General features: G+C 25.2%; 2 protein-coding genes across 2 annotated transcripts; both read right to left on the reverse strand.

The window, feature by feature from the left end:
* Window positions 1–2513: 2513 nt before the first annotated feature.
* TRIREDRAFT_112674 (uncharacterized protein) lies at window positions 2514–3634 on the reverse strand (the record flags this gene model as incomplete). The annotated part of the gene is made up of 7 exons (XM_006969946.1): window positions 2514–2559; window positions 2640–2676; window positions 2882–2903; window positions 2945–2962; window positions 2997–3011; window positions 3266–3309; window positions 3610–3634. The coding sequence occupies 7 exons, from the start codon at window positions 3632–3634 to the stop codon at window positions 2514–2516; spliced, it is 207 nt and encodes a 68-aa protein (XP_006970008.1).
* A 3428-nt stretch (window positions 3635–7062) lies between these two features.
* Window positions 7063–8758, reverse strand: TRIREDRAFT_112675 (uncharacterized protein; the record flags this gene model as incomplete). The annotated part of the gene is made up of 10 exons (XM_006969947.1): window positions 7063–7075; window positions 7153–7164; window positions 7266–7464; window positions 7532–7564; window positions 7684–7685; window positions 7854–7878; window positions 8045–8052; window positions 8212–8236; window positions 8643–8652; window positions 8741–8758. 10 exons carry the CDS (start codon window positions 8756–8758, stop codon window positions 7063–7065), a joined length of 345 nt encoding a protein of 114 aa, XP_006970009.1.
* Between the last annotated feature and the right edge of the window lie 2994 nt (window positions 8759–11752).

Below are 11752 nucleotides of genomic sequence, written 5' to 3' on the forward strand. Positions count from 1 at the left end.
TTACATAAATTTAAAATCGCCTTAACTTAAGGAGCAGCTTAATAGTATTTTTATAATCTTAATTACAGATTTAGGGGTCTTTATAGTACCTTTTATTATATAGTATATAACACTCTAACCTATATATCTTTTTTTTATAAATTAACAGACCTTTTACTAATTAATATGCCCCCTGTCTTAGTAAAGCTAAGATAGGAAATGCAGTTGTTTTTAAGACCCCCCTAGTAGTAGCTAGGGCTTAGGAGATAATATTATAAAAGTTTAATAAAGATTTAGGCAATTTTAAATATGCTATAGCATAATAAAGTTATAGTATTATTAGGCTATATATTACTATTATAGAGTTAAGGCGCTTAGTATTATAGTTATTTTAGCAGGTTAAGGCAAAAATGCAACTTGCTAAGTGTAACATTCAGAAGCGCTTAAAGGCAACTAGTGCCTTTAGATTAAATGCTTAGGAATATAAATATAAAGCCCTAGAATATAGGTAAATGTATTTAGCTAGCTACTATAGTATTTTTCTTTTTTCTTCCTCTTCTTAATATAAGGCTATTTAAATAATTCTATTTTTAGCCTTAAATTATTATAATTATAAGCCTAGGTAGTGTAAAAGTATCTTATTAGTAACTTCTTATATACTATTTATACTGTTTTATTATTCTTATATACTTATTTTCCTTAAATCTTATAATAAAATTAACTAAAGATTTCTTAGCTATGCTGCTAGTATTAATTAAGCTTATAGCATAACTAAATTAATTAGATTAAATTAAAACACTTAAGTCTTTTACTTAAGTATATAGGATTTAAGAGAAGATTAATCCTAAGCTCCTATTAGCTGCTAGTAATAACTTTATAATTAATAAAGTTCTTTTATAAGAAGATATAAAGTAAAAGCTAGCAGCTGCCTTAAGTAAAGATAATCCGCCTTTAAAGCTTTAAGAGATAATAGCTATGCATTATACCTAGCTTTTTAAATTCTAATTTAAATAATTAAATGCTTTTAATTTAAAAAAGAAGAATAATACTATATGCTTTTAAATTATTAAGACTATTAGTAAAGGAATTTATTAAGCCCTTAAAAATACTTTTAAGAAGAATAATAAGGGAGAGATTAATAAATATAAAGTTATTATAACCTGCAAGCTTTTAAAAGGTCTTAAAAAAATAATCACTCTTAGTAATTTAAGTATCTTTAAGGCTATATAGAAAAGCTACTAAGTAGTGCTAAATAAGGCCTATGCCTTAAGAATAGACTTTTAAGCTTAATTTAACTGCTAGTTTAAGGCAGCAGCAAGGGCATTTTAACTACAGATTCTAAAGATTTAAGGTAATATAGCTATTATTAATTTCCTAAGCGTAGTATTAATTAAGTTTATATTAACCTAGGTAATATAAGCCTTAAATAAGCTTATAATCTTAAAAATAACTAGAATATCCCCTATCTTTTTCTTATATTAATATAAAGCTATATTTTATATAATTATAAAATATTAACTAGTAAAAAAAAGAAATAAAATATATCTTATATTAGCTAAAAGATTAAATACTTTTAAAAGCATAGTTAAAGGCAGACTAAGCAGTAAAAGGCAAGGTTTATTTTTTAAGAAATATCCTTATAAGGATAAGAGAGAGGAGGGTTATATATAGCTACTTAAGTAATACTAAAAACTAAAATATACCCTAACTAGAAAGAAGAATCTTAAAATATATAGCATACCTTTTAAGGCTTATATTAAGATTATTTATAATTACTACTAATTAAATACCTAGAAGGAGCTATACTTAAAGAATCTTTTTTAAGCATAAGATTATAGTAGTAATAGCCTTAAGCTAACTAAGTTTATACTTAATAAACTAATTATAATACTTATTAACCCTATTAGCTTTCTTAATTTAAAAAGCAGACTAGAAATATATACTATATTTAAAAATAGCATTTATCTGCTTTTATAAAGCACCCTGCTAAATTCCTATAATACTCTCTATTTAATTAAGAGTATTGCTGCAGGGGCTGTATAAAATTGCTAAGGGGGCTGTAGTTTAAGTACCTTACTTTTTTCTCTTATACACTATGTTTCTATAAGACATTTTCTATATAAAATAAAATTTAAAAAAATATAATAAAAATATATATAAGTAATTTATTAGCTAAAAATACTATATAATTTTTTAAAATATTTTTATTAATTTTTATAAGCTATATAATAGCAGTAAAAACCTAGACTAAGTTTATGCTTAATTTTTTCTATATATTTTATAAAAAATTAGGTAACTTTTTATATTTTATTAAAAAGCGTTTTATAAACTAATAGTAAGTACTAAATGCATGCTTATAGAAGTATTTATTTAGCTAAAAATTAGCTTTTAACTTAAATTTAGTTTCTTTAGGCCTTTATTAGGTATAAATAAAATCTTTTAATTAAAATATATTAGTTTATTTAATAAGCTTTTTAATAATACCCTTTTTTTCTTTATAGCATTTTTCTAGAATTAATTATATATTTTTGTACTTAGAAGAGGTTTCTGTGGGTCCCTATGCATAGACCCCTACTAAGCCTATTTAGGCTAGTTACAGCCCCCCTAGCAATTTTATACAGCCCCCCCAGCAATACTCTTAATTAATAATATTAACTTACTTAAAAAGGGAATATTTATTCTTAATATAAGCAGAGACTTTATAAAAGCAGGTATTATATAATTCCTTATATTTAGCAAAGGCATAAGGGTTATTAAGGGAGTACTAAAAGGAGAGGATAGAAATCTAAAAATAAATCTTATACTTAAAATATTATTATTATTAAAGGCTTTTATATTAATATAGTCTTAAAAGCTTATTTATATTAATTAAGAGCTTAGTACTTAAGTTATAATTACTTACTGCGCTTTAAAAAGCCTGCTAACTAAATAATATTAGCTAAGCTTATATATAAGTATAATTTACTATTCCTTTAATATAACCCTATTTTCCCTTTTTATATAAGCATATAGCTTACTAAAGCTATATATAACTAAGCGCTAAATTAAGGTATTTATAATATAATAAAAAGAAGAAGACTATTAAGAGATCCTCCTCTTTTAAAATTTAACTTTAAATATTTATAGTATCTGTAATTAGGATATTTAAGACTAGCTGCCTTTAAGGTAATAGTATATTATATAAAGAATATATAAATTAATAGAATTAAGCAGTAAGATTATAAATTTTATATTTTAGCTAAAGCTAAGTAAGTAATTTTAAGAAGACTGTTAAAAAGACACTTACTAAGACCCTTTTAGTAACTTTATTTAAATCTTTAAGATTATAATCTAGGTTTTAATAAAAGTAATTAGCTCTTTTTAATTAAAGATAAATATAGTAAATAAATATATATATAGCTGCTGCTTAATAAGAAGTAACTTATAATTTTTTATGCTTTTTTTAACTTTATTAGCTATATAAAGAGATAATATAAACTTAATATTATTATCTTATAGTAAGATAATAAAAAAGCTATAATTATAATTTAAGGCAAGTCTTTATTTTAAAAGGAAGTAGAGTATTATAGCCTTATTTTTAGAGTATTGCTATCTGGGCACTAATGGATTGCTATTCAGGCACTGACTAACCTAAATAGGCATAGTGGAGGTCCATGCCCACAGACCCATAGAAATTTCCTTTAACTTTAAAAATCTATAAAAAATTCTAGGAAAATAATTATTAAAAGCAGATTTAAATTTTAGCTTATTTATATAGTAAATTTCAATATTATATATTAAGAAAGCTTTTTAAGCTAGATTTATAGTCTAAAAAACCTATATTATATTTAAAGATTATTTTAAGCCTAAGTAGTGCTTATATAAGCATGCATTTAGCATAATAATAAAGCCCTTAAAATAAGCTATATAGCTATATAAAAAGTTACCTAATTTTATTAAGCTTTTATATATAAATAGCTAGTTTAAAATACTATAGATTTCTTTTTTATATAACTAGCTTAAATAAAAATATTTAAAATATATAAAAAATATTCCCTTATTATTTAGCCACTTTTATAACTAATATTATTTTTTATATGCTTTATGTATTTTTTTCTAGCTAGAAAAATAACTTTTAAAACAGAGTAGTTTAAAGGAAATTCTTTAGGTACCTCTACCAGTGCCCGAATAGCAATCCATTAGTGCCCGGATAGCAATACTCTATTTTTAAATTAGTACCTCCTTATACTTATAAGCTAAATAGGGGTAAAGAGCATGCTAATAAAAAGATAATAGTTAAATCTATTAAGATAATCTTTATAGCTAATTTATTAATAAACCTTTAGTTTAAAAGTATAGCAGCAGCTATATATTTATATAATATAAGCCTATCTTAAGCTAATAAGATGCTTAGTTTAATAAATTGCCTTAAATATTAGTTTAAGGATTTTACTTTTTTAAAAATTTATTATTATAAAGCAGACTTAAGGCTAGATTAAAGCAGGATTTATATATATAGCTGCTATACTTATACTTTAAATAAAGAATATAAGGTAAATAAAAATAGGAAATTATTTAAAATAAGCCTTAAAGGTTTAATTAAATATCTTATTAACTATTTTACTTTTAATATATATTATATTTAAATTCCTTAACTTAGCAGAGTCTTAAAGACTAGGAATATTATATTTAATAAGACTATATTTTTTAAACTGCAGGAGCTGCTAGCTTTTAAGCTTTTTAATAAGTAGCTAAATAAGCTATTTAATAATATTCTAAAAGAGGAAGATATTAATATCTTAATACTGCTATTAAGCCTTTATTTTTATAACTTAAAGGAACTTACTAAGCAGCCTGTAGTATATATAAGCTAAGGGGTAAAGAAGGAAGTATAAGAAATCCCTTAAATTATAATAAAAGAACCTGCTACTATAAATAAAAAAGCCCCTACGCTTATAAAGCTAAATACGCCTTATAACACCTTAAAAAGAGAGCTAGATTATGCCCTAGTGCTAAAGTAAGAGTATGCTTTTAAGTGCTTAGCTAGCATATAAGATATAAGTAGCTAAGCAGAGGATTAATTATAAATGCTAATAAGAAGTTAGCCCCTTAAAAGAGTTATAGCTAAAGAACCTTAAATACTAGAATTTAATAAAAATAAGCAGATCTAGTAGTAATTATAAGCTTTAAAAAAAGCTAAAGAAGCTGCTAAATTTATAAAGGGATTTATAATAATAAAAAGTAGTATTAATAATAGTAAAGATAAAGTTCTACTTTAAGAAAAAGTCTAACCCCTTACTTTACTATATAAAAGTATATAGCTTTATAAAAAATAACCTTTAAAAGCAGTTAATAACTATTCCCTTAATAAAAAGAGAAGGACTAAATATAATAAAGTTAGGGATAAGATCTATACTATTATTATAGGCTTCTTTAAATTACTATTAGATAGAATATAGCCTAATAAAATTAGCCTGTCTAGTATAAATATAAAGATTACTAAAACTGTTTTTATAACGCTTAATAAAGCAGTTAAGTAAAAGAGCGCTTATAAAATAAGAGCAGCATTAAGCAGGCTATGTATTTACTTTAATAACCTAGCTAAGCTATTAAATAGCTAAAAAGAGATATAAAAGCATTTATTAAAGGAGAAGTTTAAGGAAGCTATAAGAGGTAAGATTTAAGCGCTATAATTTAAGGGAATATAAAAAGAGATTTTAATTAATAAAGTAAAGATAATACTATTACTAATAAAATAAGTGTTTACTTATAAGTTTAATTAAGATAGCTATCTTAACTACTATAAGGCAAGACTTATAGTAAAGGAGGATTTATAAAACTAATTTATAATTAAGAGTATATATACTGCTATACTTATAATATATTTATTTTATATGCTAATTACTATAGCTAAAAGATTTAAGCTTAAGATTAAATAATATAATATTAAAAATGCACTTATTAACATATTTTAAAATAAAGATAGCCTCCTTATTATAATATAAATGCTAAAGGGATTTTATAAAGCTAATACCTATCTAAAGCTTAAGAAAGCTTTATATAATCTTAAGGATTTACTAAAGCTATAGTTTAATAAGTTCTTTTTAACTTTAATAAATCTAAGGATAGAAGTATGCCTTAAAAAGCTATGCCTTTTTTATATATTAGACAGAAAGGTATTTATAGAATTTTATATAAATAATATCCTTACTGCTTATTATAAAAAAGATAAAGCTTATTTCTTTAAAATTAAGCGCTAAATTAAGGCTAAGTATAAGTTATATAAAAGGGGAGATGCTAAATAGTTCTTAAAGATTAAGATTATTAATTAAAATAAATAAAATTACTATCCTTAAATAATTTAATAAGTCCTTCTATTTAAACTGTAGCATATCTTTATTTAAACTATAGTAGTCTATGCATAAGGTAAAATTCCTGCGCATACACTGTTAAGTCTATTACTGTATACTGGCTTATAGTGTGAGCTAATGGCAGGCTTGTTGTCTTTACATAATAACACCACATAAGGTCATGTCTTCAGTTTCTTTAATAATCGCAGCCGACCTCAGAGCCGACCTTACAGCCGACTTATAGCCAGCCACTTAATTACAGCACAAGATTAACGGCAGCACGTATTATTATCCTAGGACTAAGGAGGCGGCTGTAGTAGCAGCAGAGGCAGCAGCAGAGGCAGCACTAGCAGATACTCTAGTGTTAATCCTGTATAACCTCTACCTTATAATAACTCTTAGATAGTATTAACTTCTAGTGTATAACACTATATTCTAGTGCTTAGGTGTAGGATATTCTACCTAGGGGGTTAGTATAGCTAGTGGTATAGACTACTATAGTTTAAATAGAAATCTATTATAGTGTAAATAGGAGGACTTAATTTAATTACTAGTTTAAAGCTATATTAATTTATTTTACTACTTTCTTAACTACCTTTTTAATTTATATAAGGTAGCTAAGAAGCCTAAGAGGTTTAAAAAAAATAAGGAGGTAAATAAGGCAAATAAAATTAAGAATAGCCTAAATATAGCAAAATAGTTAACTCCTAGCTAAATAAATAAAAATTATAAAAATAAAGTAATCTTATTTAAACTATAGTATATTCCTATTTAAACTATAGTAGTTTATGCTTATATTAAAATTATTATACTTATACTACTAGTCCTAAAGCTATACACCTACTTATAGTATAAGCTGCTAGTATATCCTATAGCCTATATAATAATGCTATAAATAATAGTATTATAATTTTTAATATATAGACCCTTTACCTTTATTATTATAACTATTATTACCTTAGGGCTAAAGCGATAACTGCAGCAGCAGCAGCATTAGCACTAGCAGCACTAGCACTAGCACTAGCAGCACTAGCAGAGGCAGCAGCAGAGGCAATAGCAGCAGAGGTAGCAGTAGAGGTAGTAGCAGAGGTAGTAGTAGAGGTAGTAGCAGAGGTAGTAGCAGAGGTAGTAGTAAAGGTAATAGCAGCAGGGATATCTCCTTAATAGTAATAACTGCTAGTATACTATACTGTATTTTACTATATAGGCATAAACCTTATTACTTAGGGGTGTCTCTCTAGCTGTTATATAAACCACTATAGTTTAAATAGGCATATGCTATAGTTTAAATAGAATTACTTTAAAAATAAAGTAGTCTTTAGTATTCTTATACTATAAAGTAATACTAACCTTTATAAATATAAAGTTTATTTACTACTATATATTAATTAAAAAGTCCTCCTATTTAAATAAATAAAAATCATTATTTAAATAAATATAGCTTATACTATTAACTAGGCAGACCCCTTAAATAGCTTAATTTATACTTATATATTAAAATATAGTATAGTATACTAGTAGTTATTACTATTAAGAAGATATTACTAAGAGAAAGGCATAAGGGTTAAAGCTATAAAATTAAAGTAGGCTAATTTATTTAAAAATAGTATTTTCTTTATTTTCTTATTTAATATATATAAAATACAGTTAGGCTAGTTTATTAAGATTATCCTGCACTACTGCTAGCTAAGTGGCTAAGATAATAATAACCTTTTTAATAGTATTACTATTATTACTATTATTACTATTATTTAAAGCAGTAGCTATAATCTAAAACTTATAAATAACTAGAAAGAGGTCCTTAAACTGCTACTATAGCTATAGCTATAGCTATAAGATAATAATAATACTAATAATAAAAGTAAGGCTACTGCCCTTTACTTTATATTATAATAAAACTTACTATACTAAAAGGTTAAGCCTTTGCGCTAAAGCTTTTTAATATAGCTGCTGCTAAAATGCCCTAGGCCTAGTTTATAATACTTATAATAAGGTTAGCGCTTATAATAAGGTTAGCACTCCTCTCTTTTTTTCCTTATTATTAGCTTTAAGGCTTATTAATATAAGTAACCTGCTATTATTTAAAAGTTTAAGTTAGCTATAAAGGTCTTAAATAATATTAAAATCTTATATATAAAGAAAAGGCTCTATATAAATTTAAAAAATAAGATTAATAAACTTTTTATAATATTTAGTTAAGGAATATATTAAAGGCTGCTTTAACTACTACTAGGGGGGTCTTAAAAACAACTATAATCCCTATAATAGCTCTACTATCACAGGGGGGTTATTAATTTGCAAAAGGGTTATTAATTTGCAAAATACTTTATCTACTATACGCATCCTATATAAATAGAAGTACCTTTTTTTAATTGCTTTATTTTTTTTATTCTAATAAGCTAATATAGCTTTAATTATAATTGTATAATTACTAAAGAGTATATTTGCATTATTATATTATTAGGACTGTAGTTCTTAGTTTTTTTAGTACCTTAATCTGTATGGTTAGCTTACCAAGATCTATATATCTTTTTTTTTGCAAATTAATAACCCTTTTGCAAATTAATAACCCCCCTGTGATAGTAGAGCTATTACAGGGACTGTGGTCGTTTTTAAGACCCCCCTAGTATTATAAATAAATATTTTTTTATTAAAGGCCTTACTAGCTTTTAACTTTTGAAAAATAATATAGCTATAAGGAAGGCTATACTATTATTATTAAAATATATGTCTCTTGCTTATTTATTATCCCTATATCTGGGTAGGGAGTATAGCTCTTACTTATATTCTATAGCTAGTTAACCCCTGCTGCTTTATATACTAGTACTTGCTATATTAATGCCCCTATTTTTAACACTCCTACTTAATAATATAGGAAGCTTAAGAAGCTGCTTCTACAGCTTTAATAAAAGAAACTTAAGCAGCTCCTACTACTTTTATATATTTTTATAGTAAAGCGCTTAGCCTATAACATGCTCCTACTAGACTAAGTCTAGTTAGCGACTTTTATATTAGTAATCCTCCTTAAGCCTAGGGCTTTATAAAATTTCTAAAAGCAGTCTTTTCTTAATAGCTTAGTTAACCTGTCTACTACTATCTTATTTATAGGGATATATTCTAGTATAACCTCCTTAATCTTAACCTTTTTATAAATAAAATGCTATTAGGTCTCTATATACTTAAAGCCTTTATAGTTTATAGGATTCTTTATAAGTGTAATAGCTCCCTAGTTATTACTAGGGGGGTCTAGAAGTCGACCACTTCCTGTGTTAGCACAGCTTACTATGGGGGGCCTGTTAATTAGGAAAATAGGACGTTAATTCGGAAAAAAAAAGATACCTAGCTTATAGTGGCACACACACGCAATCTTAGGTATTTATATTTTCTTGCATAAATCGCATATTCTAATCTGACTGCCTTAGTGTAATAATTTAGGGCTAAAAATAGGATTATTTAAATAGCCTTATATTAGGAAGAGGAAGAAAAAGGAAAAATACTATAGTAGCTAGCTAAATACATTTACCTATATTCTAAGGCTTTATATTTATATTCCTAAGCATTTAATCTAAAAGCGCTAGTTACCTTTAAGCGCTCTTAAATATTATATACCCCCTAGTTAAAGGAAGTATTATAAATACTTTCCCTTTAACTAAATAATAAAATCCTTAATATTTTTATTCTTTTAATAACTTTATTATTAAAGCCTATGCCTAGGCTATTATTTATAAGCTCCTTTATATTAGAAATAGCAGCAGAATATATAAAGTTATATTATTAAGGAAAAGTAAATAAAAGCTTTATTTATAAAGCATAGTATAGTAAATAATAAAGGAATAATTAGCCCTTACACTTATAAAGTAAAGCTATTTAAAGGAAGCTCTAGAATAGATAAATAAGCTTCTAATCCTCTGCTTTTACTTTCTTCTTCTTTAATTATTATTATTATTATTATTATTATTATTATTATTATTATTATTATTATTATTATTATTATTATTATTATTACTGCTGCTATGCCTTTTAAGAAGACTGCTGCCCTTAAGCCCTCTGCTAAATTTAAGGGCAAGCAGCCTGCTAATATTATTTATTTTATCTTATCTCTTCTATCTAATTTTATTATACTAATCTATTATTTTTAAATAAAGAAGAAGATAATAATAACGCTAAGACCCTGCGCAGCTGCAGGCCCTTCTACCAGTCCTAAGCCCCTGGCTTAATAAGACCCTGCCTGTAAGAATTATATCTAGGCCCTGTTAATAGGCTAAAGGCCTGACTATTCTTATTATATTAACGCTAGTGGCTGCTTTTAGCGCTGCATACCTTATGCAGCTAGGTTATACTATTATCCTTTATAATAAGCTTAATTCCTTCTATTTAATTATGCAATCTGCTAACCGCATGTATATAGTTATCCTAAGTTAATACTATTTATTTAATAAATAGGGCATGCTGCTAAAGAGGTAAATAAAAAAGTATATCTCTTTTTATCTTAAATTATATACTTAAATACTAATAAACTAGCAGACTCTTAATACTTATTATATAGCCTTGCGCCTCTTTTTTAAAATATTAAATAATAATAATACAGTGCTAGCATTAGTTATTATAAAGAATAAGAAGATAAAGGCTAAAAAGGCCTAAAAAACTATAGCTAAGTATATTTTTTTATAATTAGGCGCTAGTTACTAAAAGCCTAGTCTATTAATATTTTTATTTTATTTAAATTAACTTTATATATTATTTTTACTAGCCTACTTTACTGCTTTATTCTTTATATCTTTTATAAATTACCTGCTCCTTTCTTATTAAGGTCGCTTAGCTTTAAAAGCTTTATAAAATACTTAAAATGCTAATAAGGCAATGCCTTTATAAGTCTATTAGCTAGCATTTTATTAATAGGCATATAGATAATATTTATAAAGCTATACTTATATTCCTGCCTTAACTATATATTTTAAATATTTATATAGTAAAGGCATATATTAATTCTTATACTTAGATTAATTATAAGGTAAATAGTCTGCTAATTATTATAGTTAATATTTTAGTTAACTTTAAGGTTAAATTTAATTTACCTAAAAAGGCGCTATAAGGTAATAGTCTCTCTTACTATTTAACTTAATATAATTAACTTAGCTTCTATTATACTTATACTAATAATAGCTTACTAAGTTGCATTTTAAAGAATAGCGCTATTAAATAGGAAAATAAAATATTCTTATAATAACTTCCTAGTCTTTAAATTATTACTAAATAAAGCATTACTTAAGGTATTTAAGACCTTTATTCTCCTACTACCCTTATACTAAAGAGTATTGCTGCGGGGGCTGTATAAAATTGCTAGGGGGGCTGTAGTCTAAGTACCTTACTTTCTTCTCTTATACACTATGTTTTTATAAGACATTCTCTATATATTATAAAATTTAAAAAAATATAATAAAAAT

This window comes from Trichoderma reesei (genome assembly GCF_000167675.1).
Source record: "Trichoderma reesei QM6a unplaced genomic scaffold TRIREscaffold_55, whole genome shotgun sequence".
NCBI classification, from domain to species: domain Eukaryota; kingdom Fungi; phylum Ascomycota; class Sordariomycetes; order Hypocreales; family Hypocreaceae; genus Trichoderma; species Trichoderma reesei.